Source organism: Pan paniscus, chromosome 19, assembly GCF_029289425.2.
Source record: "Pan paniscus chromosome 19, NHGRI_mPanPan1-v2.0_pri, whole genome shotgun sequence".
Lineage (NCBI taxonomy): Eukaryota > Metazoa > Chordata > Mammalia > Primates > Hominidae > Pan > Pan paniscus.
In genome coordinates this window covers 24,753,163-24,777,500 of record NC_073268.2, presented here as the reverse complement: position 1 = coordinate 24,777,500, position 24,338 = coordinate 24,753,163, and the positions used below count along the sequence as shown (strand labels likewise).

Genomic DNA, 24,338 nt, shown 5'->3' with positions numbered 1-24,338 from the left:
AGCGCGCGAGTTCAAGCCTCGTGCGGCGCGGGGGCGAGCCGAGGAAGGGCAGGGGCGGGGACTGGGCGGGGACTGGAGGAGGGGGCGCGGTCTCGGTTCTGCCACCTTCCCCCTCTTCACGGCCAGGAGCGCAGCCGCCGCCGCCGCCGCCGCCGCCGCCGCCGCCGCGTCCTCTCATCCTTGCGCTCCGCCCGCTGCCTCTGCCGCCGCAGCGCAGAGCCGGGCGCACCGGCCCCGCAGCCTGCCCACTCTTCGGGCCGCGTGCCGGCTGCAGCCGGTATGGGGGGTTGCTGAGAGCGAGCACTCCTTTCCTCTGGCACCTCCCCCGGCTACTGGCCACTGGACTCTGGCCAGCGAGGCTCGGCACCTCTGGCCCCCAGTCTGGCGCCTGGCACGGCCCTCTACTCTGCTCCTCCAGCTCTGAGCATCGTGTCTTCGCCGCCCCCCCCCCGCCCGCGCCTGGGATACCTGGGTCCCCCGGCGACCCCTAGGAGAGGGGCGGGGGGGGGGGCATGAAGCCGCTGGAGAAATTTCTGAAGAAGCAGACGTCGCAGCTGGCGGGCCGAACGGTGGCGGGAGGTCCCGGCGGGGGTCTGGGGAGCTGCGGTGGGCCTGGAGGGGGTGGGGGACCCGGCGGGGGCGGTGGTCCAGCCGGGGGACAGCGGTCGTTGCAGCGGCGTCAGAGCGTGTCTCGCCTGCTGCTCCCCGCTTTCCTCCGGGAGCCCCCCGCCGAGCCGGGGCTGGAGCCGCCCCCTGAGGAGGAAGGAGGAGAGCCGGCGGGGGTCGCGGAGGAGCCGGGCAGCGGGGGGCCCTGCTGGCTGCAGCTGGAGGAGGTGCCGGGGCCCGGGCCGCTCGGGGGAGGGGGGCCCCTGCGCTCCCCTTCCTCCTACTCATCTGACGAGCTGTCCCCGGGCGAGCCCTTGACTTCGCCGCCCTGGGCCCCTCTGGGCGCCCCCGAGCGGCCGGAGCATCTTCTCAACCGGGTTCTGGAGCGGCTTGCTGGAGGGGCTACCAGGGACAGCGCCGCCTCAGGTAAGGAGCCGGTGGGCTCGAACACCCAGAGCAGGGGCTGGCCCCGGCTCCTCTTCCTTGCCCTTGGAGCGTAGGGGTGGCGCCGTGCCGGGGCTTGGTTATAGGGTTGAGTGGTCCGTGGAAGCCGGCTAGGGGCCTAGCGGAGGTACAGACCCTCCCGCGGAAGAGGAGAGCAGTACCCACCTTCCTCCCTACAGCAGCCTCACCCTCGTCTGGAGAAGCAGCTGAGCCTCTTACTCTCCTTCAGCCACCCTTCCTTTCCCCTGGGCATTGGAGCCACTGACTCCCATGGGTCCCTGATGTTGAATACCTCCTCCTGTGGTCCCAAATTAGGGCCTGACACATTAAAATGGAAGCTGCCCAGCGCAGCCATGCCACCCGCCAGAGGTGCTTGAGCCCTGAAAACCCTGGGGTCCCTGACTGTTCAGAGGCCTGCACAGCGCAGGCTGACCCACCCAGGGAGGCAGTGCCAGACAGGCACAGGCCCCAAGCTGCCTTTTAGGCATCAGCAAAGGGATGCGTTGTCCTTAGCAGTTTGGTGGGGGGGATAGTATTCTCCTTGGGCTGGACTCAGAAGGTGTCTGGGAGGGGAGAGGTGGCTGGGCCGGCATCATGGCCCTGCAGCATCCAGGGTGTCCAAGCGCCTCCAGCTTCCACCCTTCGGTGGCAGGCCTCAGCACACGGCTTTTTTTTTTTTTTTCTTTTGGAGATGTAGTCTCACTGTCACCCAGGCTGGAGTGCAGTGGCGCGATCTCAGCTCACTGCAACCTCCACCGCCCAGGTTCAAGCGATTCTCCTGCCTCAGCCTCCTGAGTAGCTGGGACTACAGGCATGTGGCACCACACCTGGCTAATTTTTGTATTTTTAGTAGAGACAGGGGTTTCACCGTGTTAGCCAGGATGGTCTCGAACTCCTGACCTCGTGATCCACCTGCCTTGGCCTCCCAAAGTGCTGGGATTACAGGCGTGAGCCACTGGCCTGGCTAATTTTTGTAGTTTTAGTAGAGACGGGGTTTCGGGGTTTCACCAACTTGGTCAGGCTGGTCTTGAACTCCTGACCTCGTTATCTACCTCCCCCCACCCCCACCCCACGGCCTCCCAAAGTGCTGGGATTACAGGCGTGAGCCACCGGACCTGGCACACGGCCTCTTTAAAACATAATCACCACACCCTGAGAAGCTTATTCCCTAAATGATGATACTATTTCACCACTCCCTTTCAGCACCCCTACTAAGGGGCCTTTGAGGAAACCAAGGCCCCAAATCTGGTTAGTTCTGAGGTAGAAGACCGAGGGTTCTTTAGGTCTAGCTCTAGGCATTACTCTAAGTCCAGGAGGGTCTGAGGTTTGGGAGCCCCAGCTGAGGCCCTAATGGTGAAGGCTTTCACACTTGCTCTCAGCCCTCAGCAGGGAACCCCAACCTAGATGTGTGGAGTGGGGCTCCACTCTCCTAGATCCTTCTCAAGACCTGGGTCCTCTCCTTTGGCGCAGGCTGTAGTTGCCCTGGGGAGCTGACACCTTTTGGATTTAATTAGAAAAATATCAGACACACACAGCTCTCCTAACCATAACTTCCCGCCTACACCACACACCCTGTGTCTCTATGACACATTCCCTAGGGAGGCTGTACATTGGCCCAGAGCCTGCTTTGGAAAAGACAGATGCCCAACTGTGGCCCCCATATCAGCATCTCCCCAACTCTGCCCCATCTTACTCTTCCTTTGCTCCAGCTTAGGAATCCTGTGAGATAAAGTCTATGAAGGATGTCAGGCCTCTCGTTTCCTCACCCTCATCCCTGAAGCTGGGGGTCAGAGCTGGAGGCTCTCTGACTCATTGTAAGAACACAGCAGGGTAGCTGGGCAGGGAGGAAAAGGGAGAAGCTGTCTTTCCCCTTTTACAGGGGCCTGGTGCCACACGCTCCGCTCATTCTCCCCTGGGGTAAGACTCCTGAAATGTCACCCATGTTATCTGGCAGCCTGGATCCCCAGAGTAACTAGTTTGGGAAATTCCAAACCAGTCCCAGGTGAATGAGAATCAGCTTAACCTGCCACTCTGATGTTCTCCAATAAAACCAATGTTCTCAAGTCATCCTGGTCTCCTCCCAGGGTGTGTGGGAGGAGAGAACTTACAGAAGTTACTCTGAACCTACCAAAGCCTCTCCAACGTCCAAGCAGCCCCCTCTGACCACTAGGTTTTACCCTAACACTCTGCTTGCCTCAGGCATATTGAGAAAAGGACAAAGACTCAGGATTCTGGGTTCTTATTCCAGCTCTAGGCAAGTCCCTCCCAGCTCTGGGCCTCAGTTTCACATTTGCGAAATGAAATCCTTGAAGTCAATTACTTTGTGTTGGTTTTCCTCCTCCGCCTTCATGGCTAGAACTGACCACAGGAGATAGTGAACGAAGGGCAGTCAGAAGCCTTGGTTTTGTCCTGGGACAGTGCCTGGGGACCTGGCCCTAACCAGTCCTGGTGAGGACACCTGGCTCCCTCCCTGCACCTTGTCTGTCTGTGTGTGCCAGGTGGCCCTGCCCCACCCCAGGGCTGGCTGCAAGTCAGGGCGACCTTGTACCCGGCTGACTGGCTGAGCCAGGCCCAGACGGGGGTGTGGAGGGGAAAGGGGTGGTGAGAGGAGCCGCTCCCCTTCACCATTCCATCATTAACCCTTCTGTCTCTGGGCCCCTAAAGGACACAGGATTTCTATTTAAAGGTTCTGGGATCAAAGCGATGGCAGTCTCTCCATCTCCCTTTTAATCAGGCTGGTTCCCACCTGCCTAGTTAGAACTCAAAGCTGTTAGGTGGGGAATGGGGAGGGGAAGAGGGATACACACACATGCACACACACAGTCCCCACTGATGCTAACCTCTGTGTTTGGAAATACTCTTTGTCTGGAGACTCTTCTGTGGGCTACTTCTTTTTTCAGGCAGAACTCAACCTTGGTGTGTTATCTGACCAACTTCCCACATACGCTGAAGAGAAGTGCACATGGCCATCAAAGGCACGCCCCCCCCCTTCCCTTCAGCTGCCTTGGCAGCTGCCGAACCCACCCCCGCAGTGGCTGCCCAGAACCTTTACACGTGTGTGTGTGCGCGTGTGCAGAGCATGACAAGGCAGGTGGCTGGGGCTCCAGCCTGGCTAAAGAGAACTTGCCCTCAGGGGCAAGAGAGGGAGGCACTGCATTTCCAGTTTCATTCTGGAAGTGCCCACCTGACATCTGTGGTGCCCACTGATCTTTACAGATATCCTGCTGGATGACATTGTCCTTACCCATTCTCTCTTCCTCCCAACGGAGAAATTTCTGCAGGAGCTACACCAGTAATATCCTTTTGTGGAGTTTGGAAAAGGAGAGGTCAGAAGGGAGCCACTCCCTCCATCCCACATGCAATCTCAGATCCTAAACTCTCCCCTAGGAAACATACCTGGGGCCGAGTGCGGTGGCTCACACCTGTAATCCCAGCACTTTGGGAGGCTGAGGCAGGCGGATCACCTGAGGTCAGGAGATCAAGACCAGCCAGGCTAACATAGTGAAACACCATCTCTACTAAAAATAGAAAAAATTAGCCAGGCATGGTGCCACGCACCTGTAATCTCAGCTACTTGGGAGGCTGAGGCAGGAGAATCACTTGAACCCGGGAGGCAAAGGTTGCAGTGAGCCGAGATCGCGTCACTACACTCCAGCCTGAGTGACAGAGTGAGACTCCATCTCAAAAAAAAAAGAAAAGAAAACATACCTGGGTTTCAGTCCCAGCTTTTCTACTCATCAGCTGTGTGACTTGTACAGATTACCTAACCTCATGGGGACTCAGTTTCCTTTTCTGTAAAATGGAGGTAAATAGCACCTGCCCTGCCTATCTATTAGCTGCTATGAAGATCAGTCTGATAGCAGATGTGGGAGTGCTTTGGAGGCTGCAGAGCCCTGTACAAATGAAAGGTGTTATTTATTTATTTATTTTGAGATGGAGTCTTGCTCTGTCACCCAGGCTGGAGTACAGTGGTGCGACCTCGGCTCACTGCAGCCTCTGCCTCCTGGGTTCAAGCGATTCTCCTGCCTCAGCCTCCCCCATAGCTGGGGACTACAGGCGCACACCACCACACCTGGCTACTTTTTGTATTTTTTGGTGGAGACGGAGTTTCACCATGTTGCCCAGGCTGGTCTCGAACTCCTGACCTCAAGTGATTCGCCTGCCTTGGCCTCCCAGAGTGCTGGGATTAAAGGCGTGAGCCACTGTGCCCAGCCAAGGTGTTATTATTCTATAAGGGCACCTCTATCCCCACTGAATTATTGCTCTAAAACATCTGGTTGCCCAGTGAGTTATGATGGGGTCTGATGTAAACATCAGGCCATGGTTGTGCTTCAGTAGGGTCTGCTAGAGAGGAGCCACTGGATGGGCTATTCATAGGGTCTCATGTAAGCATGGGCCTCTCACAGAGTTATTTTAGGACCTAATTGTAAATGTCAGACCACTGAGTAGAATGTTACAGGCTCCCAGCCAGGCACGGTGGCTCATGACTTTAATCACAGCACTTTGGGAGGCTGGGGCGGGTGGATCACTTGAGGGCAGGAGTTCGAGATCAGCCTGGCCAACAAGGTGAAACTCCGTCTCTACTAAAACACAAAAAATTAGCCGGGCTTGGTGGCAGGCACCTATAATCTCAGCTACTCAGGAACCTGAGGGAGGAGAATCGCTTGAACCCAGGAGGCAGAGGTTGCAGTGAGCTGAGATCATGCCATTGCACTCCAGCCTGGGCAACAGAGTGAGACTCCCTCTCAAATAAATAAATAAATAAAAGTAACAAGCTGTCTTAGAAACATCAGGCCTTCCAGTGAGGTATAGTCAGGTTTGTGGTAAACACCATTGGCGTTTATTAGGCGCACTGTGAGCTCCAGGCCCTGGGCTGGTCAGAGGTTGGATGGGTCTGGGCAGGGTATCCTCAAGTGAAAATCTAACCTGTCTAACCTGCAGGAGCTGGATGTGATCAAGTGGTCATCGCTACCTACTCTAAGCAAAAGCCTGGGCTGGGGCATGAGGAGGTCTTGGCTCCAGGACCACCGAAACTCCTTTCTCTCTGGCCCCAAATCTAGAGAATACTTGGAGGCAATTTAGCCTCCCATCTTTCTTTTCTTTTCTTTTCTTTTTTTTTTTTTTTTTTTTGAGACGGAGTCTCGCTCTGTCGCCCAGGCTGGAGTGCAGTGGCGCGATCTCGGCTCACTGCAACCTCCGCCTCCCGGGTTCAAGTGATTCTCTTGCCTCAGCCTCCCGAGTAGCTGGGATTACAGGCGTACGCCACCACTCCCAGCTAATTTTTTGTATTTTTAGTAGAGATGAGGTTTCACCATGTTGACCAGGATGGTCTCAAACTCCTGACCTTAAGTGATCCACCTGCCTCAGCCTTGCAAAGGGCTGGGATTACAGGTGTGAGCCACCGCGCCTGGCCTTTTTTTTTTTTTTTGCCTTTTTTTTTTTTTTTGAGACAGAGTCATTCTCTGTCGCCCAGGCTGGAGTGCAATGGTGCGACTTTGGCTCACTGCAACCTCTGCCTCCCAGGTTCAAACGATTCTTGTGCCTCAGCCTCCAGCGTAGCTGGGATTACAGGTGCACACCACCATGCCCGTCTAATTTTTGTATTTTTAGTAGAGTCTTGGTTTCACCATGTTGGCCAGACTGGTCTCGAACTCCTGACCTCAGGTGATCCGCCCGCCTCAGCTTCCCAAACTGCTGGGATTATAGGCGTGAGCCACTGCGCCCAGCCTAGCCTCCCATCTTTCTTCTCAATTCCTCAGGTCTGCTTGCGTAGGGATTTTTCTTAACTTAAGGGTCAGCTTTGTTCGGGCAGGAGGCATGGAGGGCCCTGAAGGGCTGGGCCGGAAGCAAGCCTGTCTAGCCATGCTTCTCCATTTCTTGGACACCTACCAGGGGCTGCTTCAAGAGGAAGAGGGGGCCGGCCACATCATCAAGGTGGGCCTGGGGGAAGAGAAGGTGGGTAAACAGGTTATTAGCTGTGGAAGGGGGCCCCTGTGAAGGAGCCATACTTCTCATTCTGGGTACCTGGAAGGAAGAGATGCCAGGGGGCCTTAGCTTATATGGCTCTCCTGTGCTCAAAGGTATGGAGACCTTGCCCGGCCCCTGCAGAGAGTAGCCCTTGGAATGAGACCCCTTCCTTCACCTTCTTTGTCCTCCTCTCTCCAGGATCTATACCTGCTAATTATGAAGGACGAGTCCCTTTACCAGGGCCTCCGAGAGGACACTCTGAGGCTGCACCAGCTGGTGGAGACGGTGGAACTAAAGTGAGGGGGAGTGGGGCAGGGGCGGGAACAGGAAAGTGGTCCCCTGCGTTCCTCTACTACAGGGGCTGCCTCTGGCCTATTGGCTGCAATATGGATTTGCTTGTTTGTTTGTTTGGAGACAGAGTCTCACTTTGTCGCCTAGGCTGGAGAGCAGTGGTGCGATCTTGGCTCACAGCAACCTCCACCTCTTGGGTTGAAGTGATTCTCATGCCTCAGCCTCCTGAGTAGCTGGGATTACAGGGGTGCACCATGCCCAGCTAATTTTTGTACTTTTAGTAGAGATGGGTTTCACCATGTTGGTCAGGCTGTTCTTGAACTCCTGGCCTCAAGTGATCTGCCTGCCTCAGCCTCCCAAAGTGCTGGGATTACAGGTGTGAGCCACTGTGTCTGGCTTCCAATATGGTTTTATTTCAGCTCCTTTCTCTCACTGAAGGGTGGCACAAAGCACTGTCTCCAGTCACTTTTTTGTCCATTCTCCCATTCATTTGTCTGATAATCCAGTGGTGTACTGGTAAATATTTAACAACCAGTGCTGCAGGAGAAAGAGCCCTGATTTGTAGCTTTTGCTGATTCCTACAGTGTAAACTCTGTCACCATGGCTGATTTCAAGCTACCAATGTGACAACACTGAAGGAGGAGTTGGGAAGAGACATGCAGCACAGGCTGTTACGTAGTATCTCCACCATACAGTAGATGTAGTAAAAGCTAGTAAAATGGCTGGGCAAGGTGGCTTATGCCTGTAATCCCAGCACTTTGGGAGGTCAAGATGGGTGGAGCACTTAAGGTCAGGAGTTCAAGACCAGCCTGGCTAACACTGTGAAACCCTGTCTCCACTACAAAAAAAAAAAAAAAAAAAAAAAAAGGCTGTGTGCCAAGGCAGGCAGATCATGAGGTCAGGAGTTTGAGAGCAGCCCGGCCAATATGGTGAAACCCTGTCTCTACTAAAAATACAAAAATTAGCTGGGCGTGGTAGGGCGCTCCTGTAGTCCCAGCTACTTGGGAGGCTGAGGCAGAAGAATTGCTTGAATCCAGGAGGTGGAGGTTGCAGTGAGCTGAGATCATGCCACTGCACTCCAGCCTGGGCGACAGAGTGAGATTCTGTCTCAAAAAAAAAAAAAAAAAGAAAAAGAAAAATTAGCTGGGGGTGGTGGTACGTGCCTGTAGTCCCAGCTACTCAGGAGGCTGAGGCAGGAGAATTGCTTGAACCCAGGAGATGGAGGTTGCAGTGAGCTGAAATCACCTTACTGCACTCCAGCCTGGGTGACAGAGCGAGACTCCGTCTCTAAAGAAAAAAAAAAAGGCCGGGTGCGGTGGCTCACACCTGTAATCCCAGCACTTTGGGAGGCTGAGGCAGGCAGATCATGAGAGGCAGATCATGAGATCAGGAGTTCGAGACCAGCCTGACCAACATGGTGAAACCCCATCTCTACTAAAAATACAAAAATTAGCTGGGCATGGTGGCACATGCCTGTAATCCCAGCTACTCAAGAGGCTGAGGCAGGAGAATGTCTTGAATCCAGGAGGCAGAGGTTGTAGTGAGCCAAGATTGCATCACTGCATTCCAGCCTGGGTGACAGAGTGGACTCTGTCTCAAAAAAAAAAAAAAAAAAAAAAAAGAGGTGGGCTGGGTGTGGTGGCTCACGCCTGTAATCCCAGCACTTTGGGAGGCCGAGGCAGGCAGAATGAGGTCAAGAGATCGAGACCATCCTGGCCAACATGGTGAAACCCTGTCTGTACTAAAAATACAAAAATTAGCCGGGCGTGGTGGTACACACCTGTAATCCCAGCTACTCGGGAGGCTGAGGCAGGAGAATTGCTTGAATCCAGGAGGTGGAGGTTACAGTGAGCCGAGATTGTGGCACTGCACGCCAGCCTGATGACAGAGCAAGACTCTGTCTCAAAAAAAAAAAAAAAAAGTAGTGCAAACAGGAAGGAAACTTTTTTTGGTAATAACTTATTTGATTATAAATTTTATGTATTATTTATTAATTTGTATTATTATTTTTTAATAGAGACGGTTTCATTATGTTGTCCAGGCTGGGCTCCAGCAATCCTCCCACCTTGGCCTCCCAGAGTGTTGGGATTCTAGGTGTAAGCCACCACACCTGGCCTGACTATAAGTTTATAAAACATATATATTTATATATGGAGATATATTTGTTTATTTATATTTTAATGGCTCTTTAAAAAACAGTTGGTAAAATTCCCCAGAACTTAACAGTATGCTCTTGTGAGCCAGCGTGAACCAGCTTCAGGACACCACTGTATCCATCCATCCATGAATCCATTCTGCCCTTTTAGTTTCTCTCTTCTCTTGTCCCCACCACCACAACCCTTAGGGAGGCCTCAGCTTGTGGTCTAGCATCCTTCTCTGCCTTCTCTGTGCTGACACTAGAGAGATCTTTCATGCTCCTGTTCCAAAGGCATCCCTGCTCCCCATGCTTCCAAGAGAAAGTGAAACATCCCAGCATTCAATACCCTTCCCTTTCTGCCTTCTGCTGATCCTTCCCATCTCATCTCCTACATCCCCTCTATCCATGACACCTCAACTCCTGCACTCTCGAACTTCCCATGGTCGGTTATATTGTCCACCCCAGAATGCCCTCCTCCCACCATGTTTTCTTTTTTTTTTTGAGACAGAGCCTGGCTCTGTCGCCCAGGCTGGAGTGCAGTGGTGTGATCTCGGCTCACTGCAAGCTCTACCTCCCGGGTTCACACCATTCTCCTGCCTCAGCCTTCTGAGTAGCTGGGACTACAGGCGCCTGCCACCACGCCCGGCTAATTTTTTATATATTTTTTAGTAGAGACGGGGTTTCATCGTGTTAGCCAGGATGGTCTAGATCTCCTGACCTCGTGATCCACCCGCCTTGGCCTCCCAAAGTGCTGAGATTACAGGCGTGAGCCACCGCGCCTGGCCTTTTTTTTTTTTTTTTTTTTTGAGATGGAGTCTTGCTCTGTTGCCAGGCTGGAGTGCATGGTGTGATCTCAACTCACTGCAACCTCTGCCTCCTGGGTTCAAGCGATTCTCCTGCCTCAGCCTCCCGAGTAGCTGGGATTACAGGTGCACGCCACTACGCCTGGCTAATTTTTGTATTTTTAGTAGAGACGGGGTTTCACCATGTTGGCCAGGCTGGTCTTGAACTCCTGGCCTCAAGTGATCTGCCCACCTCAGCTTCCCAAAGTGCTGGGATTACAGGTGTGAGCCACTGCACCTGGCCTCCACCTCCTTCTCTTCCTGCTTTCCTCCAAGGCCCAGGTCAAATGCCATCTTCTCAATGAAAACTTCCCAGATCTTCCTTTTAGGAATAGCTTTCTTCTTCCCCCACACCAGCATAACTCTCCTGGTACCTTTGTTATATTATCAACACCTCCTGCCTGGTATTAGAAGTAGCTGTATGCCTGTCTATCTCCTTCCTAGACTGTGAAGTTCTTTTCAGCAAAATTCAGCAAACAGCTGCTGACCTACTACCTACCATGTGTCAAGCAGTGTGTTAGGCCCTGGAGGATGAAAAGATACTCAGTAAGAACCAAATCCCAGTCCTCAAGAGCTCTCAATCTCATAGAAGAGATAAGAGGTGAACATAAACATTATCCCAATGTTCTATAGTAGTTGAGAGAAGAAAGTGACCTTCCTGGTGGGTGGGGTGGACCAGAGAAGAATTCATGGAAGAGGTGGCATTTGATTAGGGTTACTTGGATAATTATCCCATACTGCTCATTGTCCTCTCTTCTGACCCCCTTAACCACCTGAAACTGGTGCTGGTGCATCCTTGACCCAATTCTGATATTCTTGCTTGATGTTGCCTGCTTGGTGTTGGTTGTCCATATGCCTGGCAGGGCGTGCTGATGCCCAGCTGTGTCCATGCCAGGATTCCAGAGGAGAACCAGCCACCCAGCAAGCAGGTGAAGCCACTCTTCCGCCACTTCCGCCGGATAGACTCCTGTCTGCAGACCCGGGTGGCCTTCCGGGGCTCTGATGAGAGTGAGTGTGGGCATTAGGAGGGGCAGGGTGTCCTGAGTGGCTCAGGGGGACATGTCTCTGGGTCTTGAGCACCCTCAGTGGCATCTCCCTGGGTGGTAGAACCAGCCCCTTTCACAGGACCTTCTTCAGAGGCCAGCCTCTGGTGGGGAATAGAGGCACCCTGGAGGAGACTGTGCCAGCTGCTGCCACTCTGCCCTCTGTTGAAAGCCATTTTCCTGTTTCCGTCCAGTCTTCTGCCGTGTATACATGCCTGACCACTCTTATGTGACCATACGCAGCCGCCTTTCAGCATCTGTGCAGGACATTCTGGGCTCTGTGACGGAGAAACTTCAATATTCAGAGGAGCCCACGGGGCGTGAGGATTCCCTCATCCTGGTAGCTGTATCCTCCTCCGGAGGTGAGGGTCAGGAAGAACTGGGCTGATGCTCCGAGAGGAGAAACTCACAAGCTCAGGGCTCTGGGGGAGGGGTAGAGACTGAATTCTAGGCCCTTGCTACTCAAAGTATGGTCCCGGGACAAGCCTCATGTGCATCACCTGGGAACTTGTTAGGATGCAGCATCTTGCTGGGTGCAGTGGTGCAAACCTGCAGTCCCAGCTACTCAGGAGGCTGAGGCAGGAGGATTGCTTGAGCCCAGGAATCCAAGGTAGTACATTCTGATTGCACCTGTGAATAGGCATTGCGCCCTATCCTGGGCAACATAACAAGACTCTGTCTCTAAAAGAGATGCAGCATCTGAGACCCCACCCCGACCTGCTGGTCTTGTTCAAATTAGCATTTGGACAGGACCCCCCAGGGGACTCCTATGCCTACTAAAGTTTGGGAGGCACTAGCTGGGCATGGTGGTGTGCACCTGTAATCCCAGCTACTTGGGAGGCTGAGGCAGGAGAATCACTTGAACCGCGGAGGCGGAGGTTGCAGTGAGCCGAGATCAAGACACTGTGCTCCAGTCTGGGCAACAAGAGCGAAACTCCGTCTCAAAAAAAAAAAAAAAAAGTTTGGGAGGCACTGGTCTAGGACTCAGGTTCTGATCTGAGTGCTGCCCCTCACTCACCTATGGATTGTATTCTGATCCTTTAACCTCCCTGTGTATGTAAGGATGCCACATTTCACAGGCTAAAGACACAGGATGAGTGGGAAGGCAGAAAGCCAGCAATGTCGCTGAAGCTTTGTTTTCCTCTACAGTAGGAAAAAATTTCAGCCTTCCCAGTGTCACAAGGACAACAGAGTAAGAGAAAAGCTGTGAAAGAAAGGGAGTAGAAAAAAAGTTATAAATGCAAAAGAAATAATCATTTGACAAATTCCAGATAAATATGGCATAAACTAGTGATAATATGAGTTCCATTAGTCTAGAATGTGTCAGTGTGGGGTGAGGAGTTTTTGGATAGGACAGTGCCAGTGTGGGATGTGTGAGGGTGCAGGCGGCAGGGGCTGAGGATGAGCAGCTCTTTCTCCTGCAGAGAAGGTCCTTCTCCAGCCCACTGAGGACTGTGTTTTCACCGCACTGGGCATCAACAGCCACCTGTTTGCCTGTACTCGGGACAGCTATGAGGCTCTGGTAAGAACTTCCCAAGGCCTTGACTGGAATGGAGGGCTGAGGGGGGCTGTGAGCAATCCCTCACCCTGCCACCAGGAGCCCAGCCCCTATGCCCCTGCCTGCCACCAGGTGCCCCTCCCCGAGGAGATCCAGGTCTCCCCTGGAGACACAGAGATCCACCGAGTGGAGCCTGAGGACGTTGCCAACCACCTAACTGCCTTCCACTGGGAGCTGTTCCGATGTGTGCACGAGGTGGGGACCTAGGCTGGTGCTATGCTGGGGGGCTGGAGGGAGAAATGTGCCATTGGGAGACGGTGTTCGCAGCACAACGTCCTGGTTCCAGGGCTCACTTGCAGCAAGCCCTTGGGCAACGCATGGCCGTAACCTTTGTTCCCCCATCTGAAAAAAATCGCAAAGAGAGAGACCCCAGAGCAGAGTGGCTCAGGGCCCAAGTGCTGTTTACACAGAACCTGACCCAGGATTTGTATTTTTAAAATATTCACTATTAAAGAAATAAAATAAGGCAGAGACAATAATGCCTAGCAGATGGTTGTCTTGAGGATGTCAGCCGTGAGCGAATGCCTGGCACCTAGTAAGTGCTCAGTAGCTGGTGAAATATTATTAATGCTGGTTGTTTTCTTTTTCCGCATCTTTGCCGCCTCCTGTCCTTTCTATTTTTCTATTTTCCACCCCTTCCGCCCCCGCCCTCCTGCCTTTCGCTCCTCATCGCCTTGCACTGCCATCTTCCCACCCACTCCCCTCACCCCCTGGCGCCCTGGCCGCCCCTCCGCTGCCGTGGGTGCAGCTGGAGTTCGTGGACTACGTGTTCCACGGGGAGCGCGGCCGCCGGGAGACGGCCAACTTGGAGCTGCTGCTGCAGCGCTGCAGCGAGGTCACGCACTGGGTGGCCACCGAAGTGCTACTCTGCGAGGCCCCGGGCAAGCGCGCGCAGCTGCTCAAGAAGTTCATCAAGATCGCGGCCCTGTGAGTGCGGCCGTCGGCGGGATGGGGGGCCGGAGGCCGGAGGCCCGCGCCGCCGCCCGCCCCTGACCCCGCCTCCCACCCCCGCAGCTGCAAGCAGAACCAGGACCTGCTGTCTTTCTACGCCGTGGTCATGGGGCTGGATAACGCCGCTGTCAGCCGCCTTCGACTCACCTGGGAGGTGATGAGACCCCTCCCGTTCCTACCTGGGAATCTGGGCATCCCGGGCTCCCCGAAGTGCGTCCTCCCGGGACGGCCGCCGGCCTGGAGGGAGTCTTTGCGCCAGTTGGAGGGAGGCGCCCTCTTCTGGCATACGCAACCCCAGGGCGCACAGCTTGGCTAATGGACCCTGTCTTTGTGCAAATTAGTGAAAAGCCCGGATCCCGCCTGAGTCGCGGCAGGCAGCCCTTGGCCAGGTCAGATCGCAGACTTGGCTGTGGGAGTTGGGCTGATTTTCATCCACACTCAGTGGGGGCATCTTTATACAAAGCACCTGCATAAGACAGACCTGGCCTTCCCCAGAATAATGAATTCCTCTGGGCTGTTTCAAGCCTCTAGACTTAGCCAAGGCCTGACTTCATTTCCCCACCCACCAGCTTCCCAGCCCCCTACAAGCCATGCAGGCCCTTTTGCCCTCCAACAGGGAGAATTAATCCGAGGCTCCCATGTAACCCAAGGAGCTCCACTCTGATATCCCTTCTCCTTCCTTCAAACTCTGCAGAAGCTGCCAGGGAAATTCAAGAACTTGTTTCGCAAATTTGAGAACCTGACGGTGAGTGGGTTTGACTCTTTCTTCTGCTCTTGGACTGAGAGCCCAGAAACCCTCTGTTCCCATAAACCCCCTTCCTCAAGCTTTCCTTTCAAGGTGTTTAGTGTATGGGACCCCCCACCCTCCTTACCATGCTGGAGGGTGAGGTTGGAAGGATTGCGCCCCTGTTTTTCTTGAAGGAAAGGGGGAGTAGTCAGGTCCCTCCCCACCACACCATTAGAAAGCCCCCAGCACCCCTATCTGATCAGGAATGTATACAAGGCAGGGGGTGAGGGAGGAAGCTGAGGACATCTTTGGGATGCATTGGCCAGTCTGTCCCTTGATCTCTCTCCTGTGGAATACTAGGACCCCTGCAGGAACCACAAAAGCTACCGAGAAGTGATCTCCAAAATGAAGCCCCCTGTGATTCCCTTCGTGCCTCTGATCCTCAAAGGTGAGAGAGTTACTCCCAAGCTGTGCCGCTTCCACCCATGCTTCCCTTCTCCTATGCCCTGCTTCTGACTTCCAGCCCCCTCTCGACTCAGCCCTGAGTACCCACCTGGAGAGGAGACCCCCACCACAGACGGAGTGGGTTCTGGGGAAGAGCGGGGTCCTCGGGTGCAGTGGCCCCTTTCGAACTCCTCTCTTATCCTTTCCTCACATTGGATTCTCTCCACATCCCCTAGACCTGACTTTCCTGCACGAAGGGAGTAAGACCCTTGTAGATGGTTTGGTGAACATCGAGAAGCTGGTGAGTGAGTGGCACTGCAAACCCCTAGTCCCACAAGTGGGGGGCTTGCATCCTCTCCCTCTCTCATCACCTCCCAAAAATAGCAGGCTTCCTCCAAGTGCCCAGCTTGCCTAACAGACTCTTGACTGTCTCCCTGGTGGCATCACTGTGGCAACCCACCCACAGGTGGCAGAGCTGACAGGCAGCTTGGGGGCAACTTCACCTCCCCCTCACATGGCACTCTGTTACACCCACTCCTTTGGTCCTTCAGAGACCCTCCAGAATTGGAGACTGGAGGGAGTAAAGCAGAGTGGGAGAATGGCGGAGGGGGAGCATAAGAGGGGGAGCCTCTTTCTGTGCCCCTTTCAAGGCTTATTCCTTGTCATCTCCCAGCATTCAGTGGCCGAAAAAGTGAGGACAATCCGCAAATACCGGAGCCGGCCCCTTTGTGAGTACCCAGGGTACTGAGAGCAGTACAGATAGAGCTTTGACTGAACGGGAGGGTTCAGGGGAGAACTCCCTGTCCAGATGTGTATTTCCATACACTTGCTGGTTCCCCATTCTCTCCTTGCCTCTGCAGAGGCCTTCCTGCCCAACATCTGTCTCAGTCCACAGCCTGATCTTCTGCCCGGTGTGTGTGTAGAGGAAGAAGGGAGGCTGGGAACCTGACTGCCTCTCCCTCTTTACCCACTAGGCCTGGACATGGAGGCATCCCCCCATCACCTGCAGACCAAGGCCTATGTGCGCCAGTTTCAGGTCATCGACAACCAGAACCTCCTCTTCGAGCTCTCCTACAAGCTGGAGGCAAACAGTCAGTGAGAGTGGAGGCTCCAGTCAGACCCGCCAGATCCTTGGGCACCTGGCACTCAAGCACTTTGCACGATGTCTCAACCAACATCTGACATCTTTCCCGTGGAGCAACTTCCTGCTCCACGGGAAAGAGGTCGATGGATTTACCCCTGGACCCATAAGTCTGTTCATCCTGCTGAAGTCCCCTCCCCATTGCTCCTTCAAGCCAAAACTACACTTTGCTGGTTCCTGTCCTCTCTGAGAAAGGGGATAGAAAGCTCCTTCCTCTATGTCCTCCCATCGAGATCTGTTCTGGGGATGGAGCTTCCAACTTCCTCTTGCAGCAGGAAAGAATGCTGCTCACCCTTCTGTCTTGCAGAGTGGGATTGTGGGAGGGATTGGCAGCCTTCTTCTCCACCACCTGTCCAGCTTCTTCCTGGTCAGGGCTGGGACCCCCAGGAATATTATGTTGCCGTGGGTGTGTGTGTGTGTGTGTGTGTGTGTGTGTGTGTGTGTGTCTTCTTTTAGGGAGCAGGAGTGCATCTGGTAATTGAGGGTGGATGTTGTGTGTGCTGGGGAGGGGTCCTTCTGTTTGGTGCTACCCTTGTCTACTCTGCCCCTGGATGGTGCGGGGTGCTTTCTCCACCCCCACACTCCCTGCTCAGCTCCTCATGCTGCCCTGCATGCCCAGGCTTGTGAGCCAAGCTGCTTTTTGGGGCAGGGAGTAGCAGCAGGTGGGAGGGGTTACCCATCAGCCCTTGCAAGTCCCCCACTCAGGCCTCTGGAAGGTCCAGGGATGGGCTCTGATGAGAGGGTAAAAGATGCTCAGGGAAACACAGGCCTCAGCTGCCTAGAGGACCCTCCCCCTGCTTTGCAGTGGGCTGGGGTAGAGCAGTATCAGGAGCTAGGGTTGTCTGCTGCCCACACTCCTGCTTTTTGGGATATCTAACTGCTAAGGAGGGAGTTGACATCCCCCTTCTGGCTCATGTGTCTGACACCAACAACATGGTCTCTGTCCCTCTCTCTTTGACTCTCCCTTTGTCCTCCCCATAGAGCTGGGGTGGGGTGGATCCCTATACCTGGGGCAGGCAGCCCCAAAGTGGGGGAGGGGGATGGCAGAGACTGTAAAGGCGCCACTGGACTCTGGCAAGGCCTTTATTACCTTTACTCCCCTCCCTCTCCCATCACCAGCCTCAAGGCCTGAGGGGTGCAGGGGCTCCTGGCAGCTACTGGGTGAGGTTTCCTGGCACAGACTCACCCTTCTTTCTGGCACCACCTCTTTCCCTTTTGAAGAGACAGCAACAGCCGTAGCAAAAGCAGCTGCTGCTCCTGCTATGAGGGTGTATATATTTTTTACCCAAAGCTCTGGAATTGTACATTTATTTTTTAAAACTCAAAGAGGGAAAGAGCCTTGTATCATATGTGAACATTGTATCATAGGTAATGTTGTACAGACCCTTTTATACAGTGATCTGTCTTGTTCCTGCAGCAAAAATCCTCTGTGGACATAGGCAGGTGCTGTGTCCCATGCCCTCTTGCCCTGACAGTGTCCCATGGGCCCCCTTCTGCTCCCTGCCCCCTCCCTGCTACTGCTGATGCACTCTCCTCTCCCTGCAGCCCCTGGCTTCCCAGCCTTCCTCCTGACCCCTTCCAACAGCCTTGGAACTCCAGCTGCCACCACCCTCTGGGTCAAACACTGGGACCCACTGGCCCAGTCTTGGCTGCTGCTTACCCCTAGCCTTGATGCCTGCCCAGGGACCCCCCAGCCCCCTCCCGTTGCCCTGCAGCTTTAACAGAGTGAACCATGTGTATTGTACAGGCGCGGTTGTCATTGCAGAAACCGCTGGGTGGAGAAGAAGCCGATAAAGTCTATGAATCAACCTGCCTGTTGTTCTCCATTCTGTTTTCTTTGAGGCTGTGGAAGTGCTGAGGGAGGGGAGAGGGGATGGCCGCCCAGTGCTGTCAGGAGCAGGGCTGTTCTGGAGTGACTTTGAAAATGTGGGTGGCAGGGTACAGTGGCTCATGCTTGTAATCCCAGCACTTTGGGAGGCCGAGGCGGGCAGATCACCTGAGGGCAGGAGTTCGAGACCAGCCTGGCCAACATGGTGAAACCCTGTCTCTACTAAAAATACAAAAATTAGCCAGGTGTGGTGGTGCATGCCTGTAATCCCAGCTACTTGGGAGGCTGAGTCAGGAGAGTAGCTTGAACTCAGGAGGCGGAGGTTGCAAGGCACAGTGGCTCTCCAGCCTGGGCAACAGAGCAAGACTCTGCCAAAAAAAAAAAAAAAAAATGTGGATGAGAGGAAAAGATGCCAACCTCACAAGACTTTCACATAATGCCTGGAACTCAGAAGAGGGGATGGGATGTTTAAGTTCATACATGTTCCAGGTGGCATAAATATGAGATCACATTTAATTCTAATGCTAAGGTAGAAGATTGAGGCACAGCAGTCCCAGAATAATGACTAGTGAGGGCACTGGTCCCCTAACCCAGGTCTGTCCCCTGAAGACAGCATGTACTGTTCACACAACCAATATTTACCAGTTCTACTAAGTTTTTGTTTTGTTTTGTTTTGTTTGAGACGGAGTCTTGCTCTGTTGCCCAGGCTGGAGTGCAGTGGCGTGATGTCTGCTCACTGCAAACTCTGCCTCCCAGGTTCATGCCATTCTCCTGCCTCAGCCTCCCAAGTAGCTGGGACTACAGGTGCCCACCACCATGCCGGGCTAATTTTTTAAAAAATATTTTTAGTAGAGATGAGGTTTCACTGTGTTAGCCAGGATGGTCTGGATCTCCTGACCTCATGATCTGCCCACCTCGGCCTCCCAAAGTGCTGGGATTACAGGCTTGAGCCACCGCGCCTGGCCCAATCCTACTAAGATTATAGGGTGCAGAGAGCCTAGCGTTAGGCTTAAATGATAGCCTTAGTTCCAGGAGACATCATACACTCAAATAGGTATACCTGGGCCCTTGATAATCCCCATTCACATCTGTTTCTGCCTCAGTCTTCTGCATCTCAGAAAAATGATCCTCTCATCCACCCAGGTTTTCTCTCTCTGTTGCCCAAGCTGGAGTGCAGTGGCGTAATCTTGGCTCACTGCAACCTCTGCCTCCCAGGTTCAAGTGATCCTCCTGCCTCAGCCTCCTGAGTAGCTGGGTTTACAGGCAGAGGCCACCACACCCGGCTAATTTTTGTATTTTTAGTAGAGATGGGGTTTCACCATGTTGGCCAGGCTGGTCTCAAACTCCTGACCTCAAGTGATCCACCCACCTCAGTCTTCCAAAGTGCTGGGATTACAGCTGTGAGCCACTGCCCAGCCACCTACCCAAGTTTTCAAGGCAAAAATACAGGACTCACCATTGGTGCCTCTTTTTCCCACCCTTCATTCATCTCAGCGAGTCCCATCGGCTACAATTCCAGAGCATTTTCTGAGTGATCCACTTCTGTATGACTCCCCTATGACCATACTAGTCCAAACCACCTTCATAGCTTCCCTGCATGACTACTGCAGCCTCCTACCTGGTCTGTCAGCTTCCTCTCTCTGATCCACCCCTACCTGCCACCAGTTTGATTTCCACATGGCAGCCAGGGTGTTCTTTCAGAAACACCAATCACGCTGGGCATGGTGGCTCAAGCCCATAATCCTAGCACTTCGGGAGGCTGAGGCAGGAGGATCGCTTGAGCCCAGGAGTTCAAGACCAGCTTGGGCAACATAGTGAGACCCTGTCTCTACAAAAAATAAAAAATTAACGAGGCTGCAGTGAGCTGCGATAGCACCACTGTACTATAGCCTGAGCAACAGAGTGAGACCCTGTTTCAAAAAAAAAAAAAAAAAAAAGAAAGGAGAGCAAGGGAAGGAGGGAGGGAGGGACGGAGGGAGGAAGGAAAGAAGGAAGGAAGGAAAAAAACCCAGTGTCTTTCAACACATAAATGGACAAATGCATTGGGGCATATTCTTATGGTGGAATACTATATAGCAAGAAAAAAGAACAAATTATTAATACCCGCGTGAATGAATCTCACAGACTTAATGTTGAATAAAGGAAGCCAGACACAGGCTGGGTGTGTTGGCTCACACCTCTAATCCCAGCACTTTGGGGGCCTGAAGTAGGAGTGAGAGGTGAAGCTGGCTGGGCTTCTGGGTCAGGTGGGGACTTGGAGAAGTTTTCTGTCTAGCTAAAGGATTGTAAATGCACCAATCACTAAAGGTTTGTAAATGCACCAATCAGTGCTCTGTGTCTAGCTAAAGGTTTGTAAATGCAGCAATCAGTGCTCTGTGTCTAGCTAAAGGTTTGTAAATGCACCAATCAGCACTCTGTAAAAACGAACCAATCAGCAGTCTGTAAAACGGACCAATCAGCATTCTGTAAAATGGACCAATCAGCGCTCTGTAAAATGGACCAATCAGCAGGATGTGGGTGGGGCCAGGCCACCCGAGCCAGTAGCGGCAACCCACTGGGGTCCACTTCCACGCTGTGGGAGCTTTGTTCTTTTGCTCTTTGCAATAAATCTTGCTGCTGCTTACTCTTTTGGTCCGCACTATCTTTATGAGCTGTAGCACTTACCACAAAGGTCTGCAGCTTCACTCTTGAAGCCAGCGAGACTACGAACCCACTGGGAGGAACAAACAACTCCAGACGCGCCACCTTTAAGAGCTGTAACACTCACTGCTGAAGGTCTGTGGCTTCATTCCTGAAGTCAGGGAGAGGACGAACCCACCAGAAGGAAGAAACTGCACACATCTGAACACCTGAAGGAACAAACTCCGGACACACCAACTTTAAGAGCTAACACTCACCGTGAGGGTCTGTGGCATCATTCTTGAAGCTTCATTCTTGAAGTCAGCAAGACTAAGAACCCACCGGAAGGAACCAGTTCTGGACACAGGAGGATCTCTTAAGCCCAGGAGTTCAAGACCAGCCTGGCCAACATAGTGAGACCCGTATCTCTACAAAAAATAAAAAATGTAGCTGGGCATGGTGTGTCGCGCCTGTAATCCCAGCACTTTGGGAGGTTGAGGCAGGAGAATCCCTTGAGTCCAGGAGTTTGAGACCAGCTCAGGCAACATAGGGAGACCTTGTCTCTACAAAAAAAATAAAAAATAGGCCAGGTGCGGTGGCTCATGCCTGTAATCCCAGCACTTGGGAGGCCGAGGTGGGTGGATCACCTGAGGTCGGAAGTTTGAGACCAGCTGACCAGCATGGAGAAACTGACTCCACTAAAAATACAGAATTAGCTGGGCGTGGTGGCACATGCCTGTAATCCCAGCTACTTGGGAGGCTGAGGCAGGAGAATCGCTTGAACCTGGGAGGCAGAGGTTGTGGTGAGCTGAGAGCGTGCCATTGCACTCCAGCCTGGGTAACAAGAGCAAAACTCCATCTCAAAAAAAAAAAAAAAAAAAAAAAAAGGCTGGGCAGGGTGGCTCACGCCTGTAATCCCAACACTTTGGGAGGCTGAGACCTATGGATCACGAGGTCAGGAGTGCAAGACCAGCCTGGCCAAGATGGTGAAACATCATGTCTACTAAAAAATACAAAAGTGAGCTGGGCATGGTGGCAGGCACCTATGTAATCCCAGCTACTCAGGAGGCTGAGGCAGATAATTGCTTGAACCCGGGAGGCAGAGGTTGCAGTGAGCCGAGATTGTGCCACTGCACTCCAGCCTGGGCGACACAGTGAGACTCCGTCTCAAAAAAAAAAAAAAAAAGCCATATATGGTGGTGCATTCCTGTAGTCTCAGCTACTTGGTAAGCTGGGGTGGGAGGATTGCTTCAGCCTGGGAGCTCAAGGCTGCAGTGAGCAGAGATCATGCCACTGTATTCCAGCATGGGCGAAAGAGGGAGACCGTGTCTCAAAAAAAGAAAAAAAAAAAGCCAAGCATAGTGGTGCATGTGTGTAGTCCCAGCTACTCAGAAGGCTGAGGTGGAAGGATTGTTTAAGCCCAGGAGTTCAAGGCAGCAGAGAGCTATGATTGCACCACTGTACTCCAGCCTGGGTGACAGAGTGAGACTCTTTCTCTTAAGAAAGAAAAAGAAAAAAAAAGCCCGGGCACGGTGGCTCACGCCTGTAATCCCAGCACTTTGGGAGGCCGAGGCAGGTGGATCACGAGGTTACGAGATTGAGACCATCTTGGCCAACATGGTGAAATCCGGTTTCTACTAAAATACAAAAAAATTAGCCGGGTGTGGTGGCGTGTGCCTGTAATCCCAGCTACTTGGGAGGCTGAGGCAGGGGAATCGCTTGAACCCGAGAGGGAGAGTTTGGAGTGAGCTGAGATTGCGCCACTGCACTCCAGCCCGGCGACAGCGACAGAACAAGACTCAGTCTAAAAAAAAAAAAAGGCTGGGCGCGGTGGCTCACGCATGTAATCCCAGCACTTTGGGAGGCGGAGGCGGGCGGATCACGAGGTCAGGAGATCGAGACCATCCTGGCTACCAGGGTGAAACCCCGTCTCTGCTAAAAATACAAAAAAGTAGCCCGGCGTGGTGGTGGGCGCCTGTAGTCCCAGCTACTCGGGAGGCTGAGGCAGGAGAATGGCGTGAAACCGGGAGGGGGACCTTGCAGTGAGCCGAGATGGCGCCACTGCACTCCAGCCTGGACGACAGAGCGAGACTCCATCTCAAAAAAAAAATAAAAATTTAGGCCGGGCACGGTGGCTCACACCTGTAATCCCAGCACTTTGGGAGGCCAAAGCGAGTGGATCACCTGAGATTGGGAGTTCAAGGCCAGCCTGACCAAGACGGAGAAACCCTGTCTCTACTAAAAACACAAAATTAACTGGGTATGGTGGCGCATGCCTGTAATCCCAGCTACTCGGGAGGCTGAGGCAGGAGAATCGCTTGAACCTGGGAGGCGGAGGTTGTGGTGAGCTGGGTTGGCATCACTGCACTCCAGCCTGGGCAACAGAGCCAGACTCCATCTCAAAAAAAAAAAAAAAAAAAAAAGTTCAAGAGCAGGCTAAATTAATCTATGGGGATAGAAGTAAAAATAGGCTGGGCACGGTGGGTCACACCTGTAATCCCAGCACTTTGGGAGGCTGAGGCGGGCGAATCACGAGGACAGGAAATCGAGACCATCCTGGCTAACACGGTGAAACCCCGTCTCTACAAAAAACACAAAAAAAATTAGCCGGGTCTGGTGGCGGGCGCCTGTAGTCCCAGCAACTCGGGAGGCTGAAGCAGGAGAATGACGTGAACCCGGGAGGTGGAGCTTGCAGTGAGCCGAGATCATGCCACTGCACTCCAGCCTGGGCGACAGAGCAAGACTCCGTCTCAAAAAAAAAAAAAAAAAGAAGTAAAAATAGTGCCTACTCAATAGGGTAGGGGAAAGTATTGACCGTGAAGGGGCATGAAGAAGCCCTGTGGAGCAATAGAAATGTTCCATATCGGCCAGGCGCGGTGGCTCTCGCCTGTAATCCCAACACTCTGGGAGGTCGAGGTGGGCAGATTGCCTGAGCTCGGGAGTTCGAAACTAGCCTGGGCAACATGGCAAAACCCCATCTCTATTAAAAATACAAAAATTAGCTGGGCGTGGTGGCGCATGCCTGTAATCTCAGCTACTCGGGAGGCTGAGGCAGGAGAATCACTTGAACCCGGGAGGTGGAGGTTGCAGTGAGCTGAGGTTGCACTGAGCTGAGATCGGGCCACTGCACTCCAGCCTGGGCAACAGAACGAGGAATAAATAAATAAATAAATAAAAGAAATGTTCCGTATCGTGACCTGGGGGTGGGTATACAAGTGTGTCTATCTGGCTCGTTGAGTTGGTCATGTAAAATTTGTTAAGTGTTACCGTAGCTACATTACACCATAAAGCAATTCAGATTCTGACAGTCCACTGTTTTTAATAACAGATTTAAAATAAAAAATTCTCCCTTCCTGGCCAGGCATGGTGGCTCACACCTATAATCCCAGGACTTTGGGAGGCTAAGGCAGGCAGATCACTTGAGGTCAGGAGTTCAAGACCAGCCTAGCCAACATGGTGAAAGCCTGCCTCTACTAAAAATACAAAAATTAGTTGGGTGTGGTGGCGGTCACCTGTAGTCCCAGATACTCGGGAGGCTGAGGCAGGAGAATCAGTTGAACCCAGGGGGCGGAGGTTGCAGTGAGCCGAGATCCCAACACTGCACTCCAGCCTGGGTGACAGAGCGAGACTCTGTCTCAAAAAATAAATAAATAAGGTGTCTTCATGAGGTGTGCTGCGTGCAGTGAAGAATTTAGGCAGTGCCCTTTGAATCCACTAGGTGTCACCACCAAGATTGTTTT

At 53.1% G+C, this 24,338-nt stretch overlaps 1 protein-coding gene across 2 annotated transcripts; it reads left to right on the top strand.

Annotated features, from left to right (window-relative positions):
* The first annotated feature begins 126 nt into the window (after positions 1-126).
* RAPGEFL1 (Rap guanine nucleotide exchange factor like 1) lies at positions 127-17,963 on the top strand. 2 transcript variants are annotated; one of them, XM_034941928.3, is made up of 16 exons: positions 906-1,032; positions 3,951-4,025; positions 4,267-4,345; positions 6,849-6,984; positions 7,216-7,313; positions 11,183-11,295; positions 11,525-11,692; positions 12,755-12,852; positions 12,961-13,083; positions 13,637-13,815; positions 13,903-13,993; positions 14,534-14,584; positions 14,927-15,014; positions 15,247-15,311; positions 15,684-15,738; positions 15,985-17,963. In XM_034941928.3, exons 2-16 carry the CDS (start codon positions 4,013-4,015, stop codon positions 16,107-16,109), a joined length of 1,482 nt encoding a protein of 493 aa, XP_034797819.1. In that variant the 5' UTR covers positions 906-1,032; positions 3,951-4,012; the 3' UTR covers positions 16,110-17,963. The 2 variants fall into 2 exon arrangements, with proteins under 2 accessions (XP_008955017.2, XP_034797819.1); XM_008956769.5 differs by lacking the exon at positions 3,951-4,025 and having other exon boundaries at positions 127-1,032.
* Positions 17,964-24,338: the final 6,375 nt, after the last annotated feature.

Excerpts from the sequence above, each read along its gene's own strand:
- RAPGEFL1 (XM_008956769.5), top strand. The coding sequence starts at position 513 with ATGAAGCCGCTGGAGAAATTTCTGAAGAAGCAGACGTCGCAGCTGGCG. Across the intron at positions 12,853-12,960 it reads GGGACAGCTATGAGGCTCTG|GTGCCCCTCCCCGAGGAGAT; the intron begins GTAAGAACTTCC and ends GCCTGCCACCAG. Across the intron at positions 15,312-15,683 it reads TGGTGAACATCGAGAAGCTG|CATTCAGTGGCCGAAAAAGT; the intron begins GTGAGTGAGTGG and ends GTCATCTCCCAG.